Source organism: Gobius niger (genome assembly GCF_951799975.1).
Source record: "Gobius niger genome assembly, chromosome: 23".
NCBI lineage: Eukaryota > Metazoa > Chordata > Actinopteri > Gobiiformes > Gobiidae > Gobius > Gobius niger.
The window spans coordinates 3,343,603-3,363,813 of NC_136874.1; the positions used below are offsets into that span (position 1 = coordinate 3,343,603).

General features: G+C 42.6%; 1 protein-coding gene across 1 annotated transcript; it reads right to left on the reverse strand.

Moving 5' to 3' along the window:
• Positions 1–2,682: 2,682 nt before the first annotated feature.
• Positions 2,683–19,738, reverse strand: LOC306982221 (ras-related protein Rap-2a-like). Its single transcript, XM_079582085.1, has 2 exons — positions 19,210–19,738; positions 2,683–3,031 (listed from the first exon to the last, which is right to left on the reverse strand). Exons 1-2 carry the CDS (start codon positions 19,521–19,523, stop codon positions 2,794–2,796), a joined length of 552 nt encoding a protein of 183 aa, XP_079438211.1. The 5' UTR covers positions 19,524–19,738; the 3' UTR covers positions 2,683–2,793.
• Positions 19,739–20,211: the final 473 nt, after the last annotated feature.

The window sequence follows — 20,211 nt, forward strand, 5'->3', positions numbered from 1 at the left end:
GTATTTGTAATTATTGAGTTTTCTTTCCCTGTCTTTGAACCAGCAGAATGTTGTAACATAAATATTGATGATGGTAAAGTCACTGGAATATGATAAAATGACTTTATGTCATATCTTCTTTGTGCATAGTAAATGAATGTATCTATTTCTTAAGTACGAAAGGGGGTAGGCTCTAACAAGCTGAAGCTTCTGCCTACTCCTTTTGAGCATCATATCCACGTTATTTATTTATCTATTTGGCTATTTATCTATTTGGCTATTCACCTATGCATGTATCTCTCTTTTGCTGAATTACTGTGCTGAACTCTGTTCCTATGAAGAACTTTGTGGAGCTCAGATGCTCAAATAAAAAAGATGAATTGAATTAGCATAACAAGCTCTACCTTTTGTCTGTGTTTTATGGATGGTTTTTGGCACCGCTTGGCATTCTGGGAACTGGAGGAATTGCATCGAGGGAAGACAGTGATGAATGATAGCTGTAGAAAAACAAAATACAAAAGAAAGTCCATGGAAATGCTATGATGTACAGTAGAGAGTTTGAACCTGGATTTCGGCTTCGCTTTGCTGAGGTTTTTTTCCTACATTTCCCAGAAAGCATTTTTGTCAAGAAGTCAGGTAGAGAGGTGGTTCATTGTCAGCGAGTGGGTTTACGTTGAGATGTGGCCCACAGAAAGCCCGTTTAGTGCTTCAAGTGAAAACGTGTGGTAAAGGCCGACTTAAAGGGCTTGTACCGAAAGACCAGGACTTTGTGCTACACTCCCGGCTCTATGTGCAAATAACTTTAAACATGGAGAATAATAGGTTGCGTTCACATGACAGAGGTCGGGTTTCTCTAAGGCAGACACCGATGCAGAGAACAAACTCCAGAGGATGGTGAACATGAGCTGAAAGATCATTGGGAAGCCGCAGAGATCTTTGGGTTGTCTATGAGGAGCACTCTGGACAGAAGCATCACGAATGATTCTTCCCAGCCGCTAACCCAGGAGGGTCAAACATAAGGAGATGATTTAATCCGGCCCCTGCCTTGTGGAGCATCAATTCCAGAGTATTTAATAAAAATGTAAGTCTCAAGCCCATTCCTGTGTGGATTTGTTTTTTTTAAAGAATAACCAGAATGCTCATTCCAGCCACTAGGGGGCAGCTTAAAGAGGGGGTATTATGCTTTTTTCAATCACACAGCACCAGTCTATATCACACTACAATGATGACCAAACCTTCTGTTGGTCTGTAAATGCAGTAAATTAGAATAACTGCCTTGTATAAAATGTCTCTCTCAAAATGGCTGTAGTGAATGTCTTGAAATAGGCCTCTGTCTCTTTAAGAACCTCTGAGCCTTTAGACACGCCCCCTCCACACGCTGTCTGTGGCATCAGTGGGGAGGGGGTTCTGCTGAGGAGCAGTGGTTGGTTACTCGGCTGGTGACGAAAGCTCGGAGGCGTCTCCAGGAGGTGGGGGCGTTCCTAGGAGGACTCAGGCAAACCTATCCCTAAAATGGCCGCCATCAGAGTTTTTACAGATTACTCACAAATACGTGAATGTGCCAAGGCAACACTTCAGGCATGTTTTTAATGAGGGAATGACATAATAACATGATGGAAAGATTGAAAAAGTCGATTTTGCATAATACCCCCCCTTTAACAGTGAACAGTGAAGAATGACTGCTATGTAGCACTTCGAGAAACTTGTGACACAGGATTGTAAAGTGCAAAACAAGTGTAAGCCGTTATTATTAATGAAGCTACTGTCAAGTTGGGGTTTTTACCAAATCACAGCTCATTATTATTATTCATTTATTGGAAAAAATGTTGGATGTTGATGTGTTTTTATGTGACTTAAAGCAGCACTAAGTAACTCTTCCCCCTAGAGGCCATAAGCGCAACTGCAGGTGTCGTAGCAAGTTGTGATTTTTTAACTTATTAATTGTCTTGGAGAGTAAATACTACGCTGACAGGAAAGGCGAAAGGAGAGAGGGTTACTGTGCATCCAATTATACAATGGAAATATTTTTTTTTCACTCAAACTTGGCTGTAAATACTGTTTAAAGTGACGCTAACCCACAGTTAGCTTTGCCCGTTAGCCTGTTAGTTTCTTCTTCGTGATTCTATTAGTGTTTTTTGGCAGCTCCGGTCAAGTTGCAAACATGGTTTTCTGGCCAGAGACACCAGGGGGAGATAAAAGACCCTCCAATCATCACATAAACACTTGTATTACCCCCACAGGGAGGGATTTATTACGGTAAACACGTTACTTAGTGCTGCTTTAAAGGTGATACCAAAGACAAATTTACACCTTGATGGACAATAACGTTTTCATATTCGTATTTGATGCACCTGTAATCCTGCATGAAGCTTCCAAACTGTAAAATGTGACAGTAGGGGGCGCTTTATACGATATGATATACTTTATTAACCCATCCTCGAGGCCGCGGGGTCGACCTGTAGGAGCTTAAGCGCTGTGGAGCCAGGCTCAGAAACACCTGGCTGGAGGACTCACCAATTGTACATGTTTTAAGTGGAAACCGGAGTACCTGGAGGGAACCTACGCAGACACGGGGAGAACAGGCAAACTCCACAGTGTCACCGTGTTATAATTGTTCCTCTCCCCTCTGTGAACGCAATCTACAGACTGGGGTCGTGTTATTATGTGTAAAACCCTTTCATTTAAAACTGTAACTTTTGCAGCACAAGTCCACATTTAGACGATCTCAATGTAAACCCACTCATTCCACCAGGTTTGGAACGCTTCCTTTCCGATAATAGTCTCTCATTGTGTGGATTTAAAGCACCGCTGTTGCTACTGCAGGCTGCACTTGGGGCAGCACACTCTCCTCCGGTCCGGCATCGGGCAGAAGTCCATCTGTCTCACGATCTCGGTGAAGAGTTCGTCCACCATGGTTTTGCTCTTGGCCGAGGTCTCCATGAAGGGGCAGCCCCAGTCCTCCGCCAGCGCCTGGCCCTCGCCCGGCGACACCTCCCGCTCCGCCTCCAGGTCCACTTTGTTTCCCACCAGCACCACGGGGACCTGCTGATACCTGGGAGACACAGAGTGAATCATTAAAGCAGAAACAACACAATGGTTAGGCAAGAACAGGGAGTCTCTGGAGCCAGGCCATTCCATGTTATAGTGGGCCTGCTGGAGTCACCCCTGGCCACAAGGGGGCATCACAGCAATGTCAAAACCAGGAAAAACGACCATATTAATCCAGTGCTCCGGTCTCTGCACTGGCTTCCTGTCACTCAGAGAATAGACTTTAAAGCAGCTCTGCACCGAAGTCCATCTGTGACCTGACCCCTCCCTGCCTCCAGGTGGTTCCAGAGTCAGGACTAAACACGGTGAGGCTGCGTTTCAGTTTCATGCAGTGAAAATCTGGAACAGTCTTCACGAGAGACAGGCCTCAACTCTGACAATGCTCAAATCCAGGCTGAAAACAGTTCTTTTTACGAGCGTTTGGCACTGAAAGTATTTTATCTGCACTCTTGCCTTTTACTGTAATTCATTAATTTTTATGTTGATGTTTTATGGATTGATCTATCTGCTCGCTGCTGATTTTATGCAACTGTGAAGCACTTTGAATTGCCTTGTGTATGAATTGTGCCCTACAAATAAACTTACCTTGCCAATACAGCTGACTACAAGACTCCTTTCAACATCTGATCCAGATATTAATATATTGTTGGCCTTAAAGGGACTATACGGAGTTTAAAGAGGGGGTATTATGCTTTTTTCAGCCACATAGCACCAGTCTATAACACACTACAATGATGACCAAACCTTCTGTTGGTCTGTAAATGCAGTAAATTAGAATAACTGCCTTGTATAAAACTGCTCTCTCAAAATGGCTGTAGTGAATGTCTTGAAATAGGCCTCTGTCTCTTTAAGAACCTCTGAGCCTTTCCGACACGCCCCCTCCACACGCTGTCTGTGGCATCAGTGGGGAGGGGGTTCTGCTGAGGAGCAGTGGTTGGTTACTCGGCTGGTGACGAAAGCTCGGAGGCGTCTCCAGGAGGTGGGGGCGTTCCTAGGAGGACTCAGGCAAACCTGTCCCTAAAATGGCCGCCATCAGAGTTTTTACAGATTACTCAAAAATACGTGAATGTGCCAAGGCAACACTTCAGGCGTGTTTTTAATGAGGGAACGACATAATAACATGATGTAAAGCTTGGAAAAGTCGATTTTGCATAATACCCGCCCTTTAAAAGTGTTGAAATGATGTATTTTCCTCTCTACATGTTCCAGCCATGTCCTAATGTGTAGAATGAGCCCAGACCCGCCTCTATAATCCTGCACTGTCACTCAAAAAGCTGTTACTTTGGGCTTAATATAGAAGCTGCAGTTACACGTGTGACCTGAGGTGGCAGTAGTGAGTATAAAATGGCCAACTTGCATCCCTTTGTTGTTTTTCCAAAAGAAGATGAAGTTGCCGGCAGTGGTGGAGATTTATTTGTGTTTCTTGAGACCAGAAAAATAACAGATCCAGTAAACGATTTGTGAAGAAACAAAAGCGTAGGTTCGAGTTCTGAATGAACACATGTGTCTGATGAGAAAACGGTTTTGGGAAGTTCTCATACGATTCTCTGCCCAGTCATTTCCCCAGTGACGTCGTACATGTTGCTCCTATCACATGCCCTTCCCAAAATATAAAAATCATTATTTATGCATAAGGACAATGCCGTGTGCTTCTATTGCATGCAAACTCCACACTTATTCACACTACACGCTTACGACTCGACTCCATCTTCCCCATCAGGCACAATGAGCGTGTCCCTCTCCCTCCTCCTCTTCTTCAGTCGATATGAGCGGAGCGGGGCAGGCCACCGTAATGGAAGGAGCTTATTGAATAATTGAATATGGCTAATGCAGTGCTTTCACATGGAACGAACCGCTAAAGTTGGCCTCAGAAAACCTCCCGTCTTCGTATTGAGGGACGGCTTTCGCAACTGGTGGGGGGCGCGGAAAGTGGGTCAACGGATGACATTGTTTTACGCGAAGAACGTCCCATTTTAGATCATTACCCGGTATTTAGCGGCGTTTCGTGCCCCGAGAAAGAGGTCGCACGAACGGACGCTTTTTCTAGTCCATGTGTGAAAACAATATCTACTACTTAACTACTTTTCCCCCAGTTTCATCAGTTTATGCTCGCGCAAACATGGAAGAACTGGTCATATCCAATACTCACACGCAATATAGATACAGCGCATCATAGAAGGGGGCGTGGCATTGCCAATATTCTTTTTTCTGGTGAAATATGAACTTATTTATCACATACAAATAAAGTCAAGTCTAAATCGGGTCCATATGGATGTTTATTCACAGTAGATTGTTCAGTAGAAGCGGGGGAAAAAACGGCTGTTGTTGATAGCGCTCACTAGTGTTAGCATTAGCACGGTGCTAACATGTAGCATCATGTTCATGGGCTGCAGAACCACTTTGCTCCTCTCCATGTCTTTGTATCTATATTTAGTTGAAAAATATGTTCATAATTCAGCATTTGTTAGAGAGAGTAGTTACATCCATCCGTCCATCCATCCACCCAGGGCTGCTCGATTATAGAAAAAATATTAATCACGATTATTTTAGTAATAATTGAAATCACGATTATTCAAACGATTATTTGTTTCGTTAAAAAAAAGTCTTTATTTTATTTATTCATTTTTATTATTATTTTAAAAAACAACTATGGGCTACATTTTCTTTGGACAATAAAACCTAATTCTGTAAGAGATACCTGCCCCCTGCTGGCCAGCCCTCACACCGGTCCAACAGAGGCGCGGCCTGATGACATCATCACACAGCGCTAATGTTTTTATGTCAAACCAAAGCCTGAGCCTTTAGCTCGTGAAATGCGAAGGGAACAGAAAGAATCATCTCAGCAGCAAGAAGTAATAAGAGTCTGTTTGAGCTCCGTTGATCTGCTCCTGAAGAAGAGTTTAGACTTTTCCACTAAACAAAACCAGTGCCTGAGCAAAGGATGTCGAGGCTTCTAAAACAGCTGTTCTCCTTTCAGCACAAGGTGAGCTCTTAACAGTGGCGTTATCTCAAGGACTTTTTGCCCTTTGGATGGACGAGCGGGAGGGCATCCTCACTAATCGTTTGTTCTCGATTATGCTATTTTTGTGATCGTCTAGTGCAATAATCGAAATTGTAATCGAATTTCGATTAATTGCACAGCCCTACATCCATCCACCCACCCATCCATCCATAGGTCATAAACTGTAGCACAAACCTCTCAGTGACCTGCAGAAAACCTGCTCATAGATTTAGCGATGGTAATGAGCTGCATCACTGAGTTACTTAAGTCTCTACAGAAGTGAATTACTTTGGAATCTGTTCCCAAATGAACTCTCCAAACTGGGACGAGTACAAGACGTGAAATCACTTGACTTTTTCAAGGATAATGTTTAGTCCTGTTTTACTCTGGGCTTTTTCCTCGATTCGTCCTTGTTTGGTTTAGCTCCTCGTCTCAAAGCTGTTGTTTTCTTAGACGACACTTGTCTTGTAAACGCACTGGCCAAACTCCACCATTTTACCACAATCAAAACACGAGCCTATAAACAAAACATGCTGACAATGTTACTAATAGGAAATGCCATCTTGAACCACTTTCTATAAATCTGACCTTTCCCAGCGCGGCGTGGGACGGGGCAAACCCGCTGAGAACAAGCCGTAAACCTCCTACGCGCATCGGCTGAAGTTTACAACCACATAAAAACCAAGATGGCGCCCGCCGCTCCTCCGTCTCCTCGGGCCTAAAACAACGATTATCACGGACGCCCGCTGTGCAGAAAACAGCCCCCGCGACGGTGTACGGGAAGAGAGGCACCGGACGACTCGCTCGACGTGGAAAATATGAGGAGGGGATGGAGATGACGCTGATGCTGGGAAATGTAGTTGTGCAGAATGCCAGGAGGGGGCGCAAATCCTCCCTCTGTCGATCAAAGGGACAGAGCGAACAGGACGCTGGAATAAATGGTAACAGCAAACATTTAAAAAACACGACCTAGGCTTATTAACCTCTTAACCCCCACCCGAACATGTTTTCTCCTGTTCTCCAAATTCTCCAAATCTCAAAGCTTCTTCAAAATAGCGACAAAAAACGGGAAGAAAATGCGGATGTAAATTGACAAAAATGGCAAAAATCCAGCAAAAAATGACAAAAAATCAGCAAAAAATTACAAAAATCCAGCAAAAAAAAGACAAAAATCCAGCAAAAAAAAAGACAAAAATCCAGCAAAAAAGTGACAAAAAAACAGCAAAAAAGTGACCAAAATCCAGCAAAAAATGTGACAAAAATGCATCAAAAAGTAAAAAAAGTAACAAAAGTGCCATTAAAAAAGTGACAAAAACACAATGCATTTGGTTTTGGTGGGTGGTAAGAGGTTAACCTCTTAACCCGCGGCTTAACCGAGCACATTTTCTCTAGTTTTATCCAAATCTAAAAGCTTCTCGACTGGAGTTTACACCATATACACCAGGGCAACGCCTCATTTGAAAGCTAAGACCTACAAAACTTATCTAAGCTTCTTCTTTGTTTTTGTTCATGTTTTAGTCATGTTTGATGCGTTTTTAATCAAGTTTTTATACATTTGTTAAGTGGTGACGTCACAGCTCTACTTCCTGGTCCCTTTAACACAATCACTTTAAGATTTTGCTAAAGATTTGCCGTGTTTGTGATGTTTCTAGTTTCACTTCCTTATTGGACACTGACAGGAAGTGACGCAGATGAAGGCAAACTATTTAAAATGTTGCCAGCCATGTGAGGTCACTGGGGAATTGACTCTGTGTATAACTTTAGATCATAACAACGCCGTCCAAGAAGTGACTTCCTGTTTCGATCCGGCACGCCAAAATAAAAGCACACAGCTCGGCTCATTGATTAGTTCAGCAGCTACTTGCAACATTACATGAATAAAATTAAACAGTGTTTTGCTTAGGCAGAAAGAAACTAATGAACTGCTGAACTAATGAATAAGACGGTGCTTTTATTTTGGTGTGTTGGAGCGAAACAGGAAGTCACCCTTTGGATGGCGTTGTTATAATTTGAAACTATACATCACATTATAGCCTCTAAGCACTAACACAAGCAACTGATCCTAAACCTTTCATGGAGTCAATTGTTCGACCATCCTTACCCAGGGGAAGTGACATCACCAAAAGCTGCTGTTCTTCTTTAAGGTTAGTGGCAGGCAAACAAAAGCACATGTCGCCCCCTACTGTATTGCACATGCAACAACATAGTGTCCAAATAAAGACATTTAAATGGGGGTATTATGCAAAATGGACTTTTTCAAGCTTTACATCATGTTATTATGTCATTCCCTCATTAAAAACATGGCTGAAGTGTTGCCTTGGCACATTCACGTATTTTTGAGTAATCTGTAAAAACTCTGATGGCGGCCATTTTAGGGATAGGTTTGCCTGAGTCCTCCTAGGAACGCCCCCACCTCCTGGAGACGCCTCCGAGCTTTCATCACCAGCCGAGTAACCAACCACTGCTCCTCAGCAGAACCCCCTCCCCACTGATGCCACAGACAGCGTGTGGAGGGGGCGTGTCGGAAAGGCTCAGAGGTTCTTAAAGAGACAGAGGCCTATTTCAAGACATTCACTACAGCCATTTTGAGAGAGACATTTTATACAAGGCAGTTATTCTAATTTACTGCATTTACAGACCAACAGAAGGTTTGGTCATCATTGTACTGTGATATAGACTGGTGCTATGTGACTGGAAAAAGCATAATACCCCCTCTTTAAGGAGAAAAAAAAGGGGATGGCACATAGCTCCTAATCACCGGTTAGTTAGCACCAGAGGTCCCTATGCTAAAGTAGCTATGATAGTTACCATTGAGGCTTCTTTTCCTAACTCCCTTAAAAATTCTAATAAAAATAACTTTCTGCCCACATTTCTCCATTAAAATTGCTGCTTCACTGAAATAAAAATGATAATTATTCAACTGATGTTATCCTTCTATATAAGTCATATTCAAGAATTAAAACTGTCATATCCACTTTAAAGCAGCTGTTTTCACCCAATCTGTTGTGTTTAGTTCAAAGACCTGTCTCTATCCGTTCCCCTCTGACTCTCCCGGTGCATTATGGTCTATATCGACCCGTCTACTGACCATCACTGCTCACTACTTTTCAGAATGCATTGCGGGAAATTTTGAGTGCACTACTTTCTCATCTGTGGACGTTCCGACTACAACGCGACCGCGATATAGTCACTACAGGGAGTGGGGAATATACAGTTTAAGTTTCTCATCTCCGCTCGATTGGACTCTCTTTGCACTTTTCCCCCCTCCCAAAACAACTCCTTTATCCTACACTTCACCCCGTAGCCTCCTCTGAAGTCTGCACACACACAAAGCGATCGCTATCTCCGAGCATGTGGGCGTAGCCTGCCGCTAACTCATGCTAACTGATGCTAATCTCGCTCCCCTCAGCGCCGCGCGTTCAAAGGCCGGGGCTCCTCTGATGCTGTGTCTAATGGCGGCGGGATAAACTACATTTCCCAGGAGGCTCTCTGGCGGAGGCACACACACACACACACACACACACACTTCCTGACCCCGGGGCTTTTAGAGTTAACGCTGTAAGAGCCACACGGAGATGCTAAAAGGAGATAACCGGCTACAAAGACGGGCCTGTGAGAGGGAGAGCTTTCATGATGTGAGCGCGTTTTCCCAGTAAATACTTTGAGATCACGCAAAGCTATTTCAGTCTTCACTTTTCTCACACAGATATTTGGTCATGTGGTCTCGACTCATCCCAAACTTTCGTGACTTATTCGTAGCATCACAAATCTTCACAGGGACAAGTTGAAAGGCGTGTGGTCACTTTCGCAGGAATGCAAGAAAACTGGCCTGCAGGTTTGTGAAATTGAAACAGATGCTTTATAATTAGATGCACTGGATTAACTCCACAAATGTCTGAGTTTACAATATACTAAAAGACCACAAAACAGACAAGCAAGAGACTAAATCAGGTATAGGGCCTTTAAGTGAAAGAACTGAAGTATTTGCTGTAGAAAACACTTAAAGTGTGACAGGTTTAATGGAATAGTTCACCGTTTTTCTATATTGAGATATGTTCTTGCCTGAGCTTAGACGAGTTGATGCGTACCTGTCTGGTCTTGCGCTCAGTCATGCACAACGACCAAAGATGTTGTTAGCATTTGGCCTCTCCCAGTGTATTCCTATGGCTCCAAATGGGGGTGAAGTTGGAAGCGACCAGGCTCTTCCACAGGCACAAAGACCAGACAGGTACGGATCAACTCGTTTAAGCTCAGGTAAGAACATATGGAAAAGTATGGAAAAACTGTGGTCTGTTCCTTTAACCTCTTACCACCCGCCTAAACCAAATGCATTCTGTCCTCTTTGGCCATTATATCAGTCTGTGTAACACCTCATTTGAAAGCTAAGACCCACAAAACTGATCCTTTTCCTCGTGTTGTTACTGTGTTGTCACCTTTTTATGTTTTTTTTTTATTTTTGTCACATTTTTGTTGAATTTTTGTTGAGTTTTTGTCCCATTTTTGTTGAATTTTTTAACTTTTTTGTTGAATTTTTGTCACATTTTTGTTGATGTTTTGTCTTTTTTTGTCTTTTTTTGTTGAATTTTTGTCTTTTTTTGTTGTTGAGTTTTTGTCACATTTTTTTGAATTTTTGTCTTTTTTTGTTGATGAATTTTTGTAATGAATTTTTGTCCCATTTTTGTTGAGTTTTTGTCACTTTTTTGTTGCGTTTACATCCTCGTTTTCTTCTCATTTTTTGTGGCTGTTTTGGTGCTTTTTTCCCCAAGAAGCTTTTTGATTAGGTTAAAGCAAAACTGGAGAAAATGGGATCCGTTCAGGTGGGAGTTAAGAGGTTAATGCTTTAACGTCTGTTGTGCGTAATAATTATCATTATATTTCAGTGAAGCAGCAATTTTAATGAAGAAATGTTGGCCAGACCTGTTCACCACAACTGCCTCTAAAATCCTGCACTGTCTCTCAATAAGTTGTTAGCTTGATATAGAAGCTGCAGTTACACGTAAGACCTGAGGTTGCAGTAGCTCGGCAAAAAGCAAATTTACATGACATTATTTTAAACTCACAAACTACTGTTTAGCTTCTTAGACGCCAACAACACAAATGATAATCTGAGGCAAGCTGTTTTCATTTGATGACGTCAAAATCCCCACTTTCCCACATGAAACAAACCAACTGGGCAGTACATCCCCACAGCGCCACCTGCTGGTCTGGAGTGTGCATTATTCGGCTTTCAAAATGGACAAATGGATTTTTCACATTAGGGCTTCTGTGGAAATGCAGTAAGAGTATAAAGTGTTATATTTATCTTTCAGATGCTCAGTTCCTCCTTCAGTAATTGTTCTCCCTTTGTGACGCCGCCTAATGCTCTGAGCTCATTTCTTCTTGGCTAAACTCCACTCAGTGCCATTAGTTTCTGTGGTTTTTCTCAGTGTGGGGCGCGTCTTTCCTGCAACCTCAGCATCAGAATCCTCTGCTAACGAGGACCAGCGCGGAGCTTTGTGGAAGTCATTAAAGGAAACTAAACAACGGGGATGTGTGCAGTCAGATACACGTCCAAAACCAGTACAGGAGGATTGTTTTCAGGCCACAACTGAGCGATAACGTTTGAAGAATGAAATGTGAGCTGCTAAAAGAAATTACATGCATTTCAGAACACGTTTGTAGAGCTATAAACTACAAGGTTAGCAGTTTTTAGACACGATAAAACACTTTAGATTTTGTATAAAGCAACACCAAGCCTGCATCAAGATCAAATCAGGACTAAACTCGGCCAAAAAAGACAAACAGAGATGAGCAAAGTGGTTCAAGAGCCCATAAAGAGTTCGAAAACTGACAAAGCTAGCAAGGAAGCACGTTAGCTTCATGCTACAAATGCTAACGTCAGCAACAAGTGCGGTTTTTGCTTCTACTGAACAATTTGCTGTGAAAAACATCCACGTGGACCTGATTTTGGCCTGACTTTATTGGTGTGTGATAAATATGTTTATGGTTCATCAGAAAGCAGCAAAAATTGTGAAAAACTGTGATTCCCATGAGAGGTTTTCTTCCCCCTTGGGTAGGCCACGCCCCCTTGTATGATACGTTGCCATCTGTATATGCCATAAAAGGGAAGAAATCAAAGATATTTGATAAAACTCTCGATCGGAAATGAGGCTCGTTGATGTGGCAAACATGGCGGCCATCTTGTGATTGGCTGTCAAGGCTAACCCCTATATCAGGGGTAGGCAAGTTTACTTGGCTGAGGCCGATTTTCTTTATTGTAAATGGACCGAGGGCCGAAGCCACTGATTATCAGCTCAAAGTAAAGCACAACACTGGAAACATGACCATCTTAAATGAGATAAATGACTTAAAATTGCTTGAATATGTTTTTCTATGTTGAATTTGAGTCGGTTTGGACTAATCCAAGATACAAATGCTATAGCGCTAATGGAACAAGAATAAAACCCACTTGAAATCAGACAATTGTTTTTCACTTGAAATGACACAAAATTATCTGAATTAAGAGAATAACTAAGACTAGAGGTTTTATCTCATCTAAAACCAGACCAAATCAACTCAAACCTTAGATTTAATCTCTTAATTCAAGTAGATAGACTTCTTCCTTAAAACGATTATTCTTTTTTCAGTGCACTTCCTTCAAATGCCACCAGTGTTGTACATAATATATGACCTAATTGGGTGTTTTGACAGTATTTCTACATTTTTTCCCTCCCATTTAACTCTAATAATGTTAAAAGTACTCTCTGATTTGTCTGATAATGTCTCAAAATCATCTTGAGGGCCAGAGGTTCTATGCTGAAGGGCCGGATTTGGCCCTCGGGCCTGACGCTGCCTACCCCTGCCCTATAGCAACCAATGCAAAACTACATTTGAAGCACATTTTCATTGTGACATACGCTCATTGTTTATGTTTGGGTTATTACTTCTGAGTCAGGATAGGGTTAGTAAGTCGATGCATCCTATAGAACTGAAATTACACTTGAAAAAACAGCAAAAACATTATTTTCTTTCCAGATCTGAAGAGTCATGAAATAACTAAAACTAGATCAAAACAGTATCAAGGAAATAAATGGAGTTTCCCTGATTACATTGCACTGCGTTAGAAGGGCCAGTCACAAGATGGCCGCCAGAATTACCATGCGTTCCAATGCGTTACAACTGTTTTACACCTAATTCGAACAATATAGCTCAGCATTTCTCCAGGTAAAATGGTAAAAAGTATCAGATTGAGAACCACGGCTGTGCTAAATGTGTTTCCGAGGAACAATAATATAAGCCCATTGTTTGAGATTGTCTGTAGTTGTGGAGCTCTGCGCCTCAGTGTCAGCAAAAAGTAGGTCATCTCTCCCCATCTCCTCACACTGTACTGTCTGCACCTGAGAGACAGAGGAGCGGCACGGTGGCACAGGGGTTAGCCTCACAGCCTCACAGCAACAAGGTACAAGGGGAAAGAAACCACTGCAAGAATATAAAGTTGTTATTTATCACATATAAATAAAATCAAGTCTAAATCGGGTCCACATGGATGTTTTTGCACAACAGATTGTTTAGTAGAAGCGAAAAAACGGCAGTCGTAGCTAGCGTTAGCATGTAGCATGATGCTAATGTATGTATTTATGGGCTGTTGAACCATAGAGAGCATCCTGACCAGCTCCATCACTGTGTGGTTCTTCTACAGAGGGACTATAGAGAGCATCCTGACCATCACTGTGTGGTTCTTCTACAGAGGGACTATAGAGAGCATCCTGACCAGCTCCATCACTGTGGTTCTTCTACAGAGGGACTATAGAGAGCATCCTGACCAGCTCCATCAGTGTGGTTCCTCTACAGAGGGACGATAGAGAGCATCCTGACCATCACTGTGTGGTTCTTCTACAGAGGGACTATAGAGAGCATCCTGACCATCACTGTGTGGTTCTTCTACAGAGGGACTATAGAGAGCATCCTGACCAACTCCATCAGTGTGGTTCTTCTACAGAGGGACTATAGAGAGCATCCTGACCAGCTCCATCACTGTGGTTCTTCTACAGAGGGACTATAGAGAGCATCCTGACCAGCTCCATCACTGTGTGGTTCTTCTACAGAGGGACTATAGAGAACATCCTGACCAACTCCATCACTGTGAGGTTCTTCTACAGAGGGACTATAGAGAGCATCCTGACCAGCTCCATCACTGTGTGGTTCTTCTACAGAGGGACTATAGAGAACATCCTGACCATCACTGTGTGGTTCTTCTACAGAGGGACTATAGAGAGCATCCTGACCATCACTGTGTGGTTCTTCTACAGAGGGACTATAGAGAGCATCCTGACCAACTCCATCACTATGAGGTTCTTCTACAGAGGGACTATAGAGAGCATCCTGACCATCACTGTGAGGTTCTTCTACAGAGGGACTATAGAGAGCATCCTGACCAGCTCCATCACTGTGAGGTTCTTCTACAGAGGGACTATAGAGAACATCCTGACCAACTCCATCACTGTGAGGTTCTTCTACAGAGGGACTATAGAGAGCATCCTGACCAGCTCCATCACTGTGAGGTTCTTCTACAGAGGGACTATAGAGAGCATCCTGACCAGCTCCATCACTGTGAGGTTCTTCTACAAAGGGGGCCCTACACACCCATCACACAGTCTCTTCAAGGTAATGGCTTCAGGGAGGAGACTGCGGATTCTACGGGCCAGTTCCAGTCGGCTGAAGAACAGTTTCATACACAAGGCCATCGGGAAGCTGAACTCCCTGAACTCCACAATCAAGGATGAGAGAAATGGTTTGACAAATAAAAAACCTTGGCACCAAGAGCCCCTAATGAAAAGCAAATGAGGAGGTATCCGGGCAAGACTCACAGCAAAGCTACATTAAACTTTTGATTAATTCTCATGTCTTTGTTGAGAACTTGTTACTTCTGCTCCAATGCAATTCCCATAAAGGCTCCTAAGGAAAAACTAATCAACGTGTTTTGTTCCTGTTAAAACCTCTCATCACCCGCCTTAACTGAGTGACTTTACCCAAATCTAAAAGCTTCTTGACTGGTGCTTACAGCCTATAGACCAGAGTAACACCTCATTTGAAAGCTAAGGAATACAAAACTGGTTTAAACAGATATTTTGTCATCACTTATTTCACTTTCAGCTAATTTTTCCCATATACGTGTGATGAAAACGGGCGCGGTTTTCATGTTTTTGAAGTCATCATTCCTGACACTGAATCCATGAATCCGAGGACGTCGCGTCGCGGTTTGATGATGTCGCTCAGTCCAGTTGAGATTTCCCACTGAACCTGAACACCCCCCCAGACGGACTTTATAAAATATGGATGCTGAGAGCAGGTGGGGAGAGTTCTTGAATACGGCATGACTCATTTTCCCGGAAGCCATTTCACCACATCACCACTTCTTCTTCTTCTCTTTCTCCTTCTTCTTCTTCTTCTTCTGCTGCTGCCGCTGTAACAGGGTCAACCCCCCAAAGTGACGTCAACAACATGGAGCAGGGCACTGGGTTCACTTAGCGACAGGGGAGAGAGAAAACTGGAGGAGAGGAGTGAGGGCTGAGTACCAGAGCGATGCTTTTATACGGAAATATGTGTCACAAAGAACCAGGAAACAGAACAATTATGCACATTTATGATACTAGGTTTATCTCTAATGTGAAGAAATGTGTGAAAATGTAGAATAATTTGGGAAAAAATAGGGAAAAAGAGGGGGGAAATGGGGCAAACATTAAGGAAAATATGGGGGGAAATTTTGAAAAATCGAGCAAAATCAAGAATGAAAAAAGGAAAAAAAGTAATAAAAAAATTGGAAAAATTGGGGGGAAAATTTAATAAAATATTACCATAGAAAAATTGAAAAAAAATTGAGAAAAAATAAGGGAAAAAAGGGGGAAACATTGTGAAAATGGGGCATTTAGCATTTAGGGGAAAAATGGGGGGAAAGTTTGGAAAAATTGGGCAAAACCAGGGAAAAAAATAGGAAAATTAGGGGAAAATGTGAATAAAAAATTGGAAAAGTTGGAAAAAAAATTGCCAAAAATTAGGGGAAAATTGGGCCAATTCAGGAAAGTAAATGGGTTAAAAAGGGAAAATTGCGGGGGAAATTGGGCAAACATTCAGAAAAAAAATGTGAAAAGTTGGAAAAAAATTGTAATAAAAAATTGGAAAAGAAATCGGGGAGGGGCGGGGAGGATAAAGTGTGAAAAAAAATTGAAAGCGTTTTGTGACTATGTCTGTAAAAGGCGCTATATAAATAAAGTTCTTCTTCTTGAAAAATTGGAAAATATAATTTATTAAGCTGAGACAACCAAGTCACTTCCTTTAATGCTGTCCCTGGACCACCAGTATGAATCTGCTTCCGTTACTTTTGCTTTTCCAATACCAGGACACAACAGACTGGTATCGTTCCACAGTACTCAGCCCTAGAACGCTGAGCTATTTTCTTCTGCAAATACATCAGTGCTTCCCCTGAAGGCAACACTTCATTTAAACACTCACTTATGAAAGGCTAAGTGCAGATTAATGTGCTAATTGATGGTTAATTGGGATTTATTAGGTTGCATGACCTTATTAACCAACACTTTCCCACATCACTTCAGAATGGGGAACATTTTCTCTAAACTGCAACTGGACATAAACTAGACCGAACATGATTTGTTTCTTACTTAACATTTGTCTCTGTTCATCGACAGTTTTTATAATAGTATTAACCTGTTACTTGGGGGCAGGTGTTAGGATTATGATTAGGGCAAATGTGATGTAAATGTTTCACCCACACAGATCTGACACAAAGTTTGAGAAATGAGAAGGTCTTGGCTTTCAAAGGAGGTATCACACCGGTGTATACGCTGTAAACTCTCCTGTCAATACGCTTTGAGATTTGGATATAAATAAAACTAACTCTAACCCTAATAAAGCTCGTATAACCAGAGGCGTCCGATAACTTCAGTATATTTCTGCATAAACTGGAGTTTTTCACACTGAACGATCTGAGCGTGAAACGCCACGAGCTCAGAAACGAAGTCAAATCCTTCCCGTCAAACGCCGCCCCCTGCGTCCCACGAACGCCCACAATCAAAGTGTTTCACAGGCTTCGAAATGTCGACTCTGCACGAGACATCAGGTGCTGTTACCGTCACGCCGCACCGGGAGAAACAACACACAGGCGGAAACAGGAGAAGCTTTTAGATTTGGGTAAAGTCGAACGAGAGAAAATGTGCTCGGTTAAAACACAACTTTTACACAATTATATTTAAGATTCTGCTCCCCGGATTTCTGTAGTTCGAACATTTTTTGTGACGTTTATAGCTTTACTTCCTTATTCGACACTGACAGGAAGTGACATAGATAGAGGCAAACTCACTGGTCGCCGTGCCGACCATGTTAAATGGTGCCAATGGGAAATGAGTCAAAACTATGTCAGATATTTTCCATCAGGCTTATTTTTTCACAAATGAATACTTTTACAACATACTTTTACAACATACTTTTACAACATACTTTAACAGGGCTTTAAAAAGGCTGGGTACCGTTATGGTGCGTTCATGTGGAGCTCGCTTTCCCGAGATATGACGTCTTTGTCCCCAGTGGGTTTGTGTTCATGCGGTTTTTAAGTGGGAAAGTGGGGATTTTGATTAAAAAAACAATGTCAACATTATCATTGATTAGCGCTTAGCTCAGCTAATCATTTAAATGTGTTGTTAGCATCTCATAAGCTAAACGTTAATATATCACGTAAATGTACTTTTTGCTAACGTTGATGTCGGGCGTTTCACTCGCAATTTTGTTCCTCCAAGGATGACGACGGCTCAGGCTAAACTAAAAAAGTAGCAGAGTTTAACTAAAAAGCTTAGATGAGACGATAAAAGAACAAATCAGCTGATTTCAGCGTCAGGTGCTGAAGTCGGGAAGCTCGTTTTGACCCGAGTTCCCGAGGAGCACTTGAACGCACCATAAGACGATCCCAGTCTGGAATCGAAGAAAAGGTTTAGGTACAACTGAAAAAATTCCAGTATCGAAAGCAGGCAGGGGCGTCGGACGGGGGTGTAAAGGGTACTGAGTACCCAGGGCCCAGAGCAGGGTGGGGGCCCTAAAAAGTGCTGCAAAAAGCCTTCTGTATTGTACTTTCTAAGTTTCCTCATAATTGATACTATAAGAACTGAACACAACCGGGCTGAAATACAACGGTTGCTACACAGAATTTTGCACAAACAATAATGATGGATGTATTTAAAAATGTGCCAAATGGTTCAGCGGCTTCAAATATGGAGCGAGACTAAATGAGGCTGAAGCCCTTGAGCTTTTTTGTTCATGAGACAACATATAGTATAATATTTATTTTTAACGCCTACTTTAAAGTCACACATTTGTTATTCCCAGCACAAATATCCTCTGTCCCTGGTGCAGTCGTCCTGTTTAATGTGGTCTGATAATAATCATTATGCAGAATATTCCACCACCAGTTTAAATATCTATATCACTACCGGGATTGAAGGTTATTCAATTTCTGTAACTGAAGCCAATCCAGAAATTTCAAGTCAAACATCGAGCACACAACAAACAAAAACAAAACAATAAACTAAGTATCCAGGACTAATCTACATTTTTAGGTCGCTGTTTATAATAAAGTTATAATAGAAAATAAATCACCTGCACTGTCAAACCACTGTTATGTGGTTAAAGAACAACAAACATGAGGGGGGTCCAAAAAGATAGTTTGTAGCTAAGGCCCAGAATTTGGTGCTACGCCCCTGAAAGCATGTACCGAAAAGAAATATATAATAGTGAAAACACGTGGAAAAAAAGTGGAAAAAATGTTGGAAAATTGGGGGGGAAATTATACATTTTGTCAAATTATTTCCCCCCCAATGTTTTATTTTATCTTTTCTTTTGAAGCATTTTTTTTTTCTTTTAGGTAAATTTAGGGAAAAAATATGGAATTTTTCTTGGGGGAAAAAAGGCAAAATAAAATGGGGGGAAAAGATTACATTTTTGAGGAAAATTTGGGGATAAAACTATATCTATATAACAGATATTTTAGTACATGTATCGGGAAAAGTATCGTCTAGGTATCGGTGTCAAAAACCAAGTATCGTTCATCGTACCGGCGGTATAAATGCACCGGTACGCACGGGTCTGTGATGTACGTGTCAGTCTTAGATTCACAAATGTACACCGAGTTTGTCCGGTACCTCTTGACTCGTATGATCTGATCCCTCATGGGCTTGATGTCTTGGAAACTTTGCTGGTTGACGAGGCTGTAGACCAGGATGAAGCCCTGCCCGTTTCGGATGTACAGGTCCCGCATGGACGCGAACTGCTCCGTGCCCGCCGTGTCCAGGATCTCCAGCACGGACGGCGACGAGTCCACCTCGATCTCCTTCCGGTAAAAGTCCTCTATCGTCGGGTCGTATTTCTCGATGAAAGTCCCGGTGACGAACTGGACCGTGAGGGCGGACTTACCCACTCCGCCGCTGCCCAAGACCACGACCTTATACTCCCGCATGTCCCCCTCCCCAGAAAAACAAAACAAAACCAAAACAACCCGGATCAGCCCTCACGCGTGGATTTGTCTGGGGGAAAAGGCGCTCATGACACGTCCTTTCTCCCAAATTCCCACGCTATCTCGAAGGCAGACCATCCATAATGCACTGAGGCGGCGCGCGGAGAGAAAGAAGATGCGCTATTATTAGACGCGGCGGTAAAGCGCATCGTTTTAATCCAGGAATGGGCTCGAAACGCTACATATTGGTGTTTCCTTCTCCCCCCCGTCGTGGGACAGTCGAGAAAAGCCGCAAGTTTTGGAGGAAAGCGGAGAGGTGGCGAGCGGCAGAAAGGAGGCAGTACGGGGTTTTAAAGGCGCAGGAGGCTGGCTGGCGATGCGCGAGCGGCCTGCGGGGCGGAGACAGCGCAGAGGCACGTTCAAGACAGCGGATTCAAGACGACTTCAATGCAGCACGTGCAGGCAGGAGTGTATGAAGCAAGAGAGGGAAGTGCAATAAGAAAACATATTGATAAGCACCAAACTGGGGAGTCTTAAAGGAACAGGACACCGTTTTTCCATATGTTCTTACCTGAGCTTAGATGAGTTGATGTGTACCTGTCTGGTCTTCCACGTTTCCCCTAAATACGGTTATGTGAGTAGTTATGTCATGGGCACGAACGGACTGGTTTTAAGTTTTTTGGTGCATGTT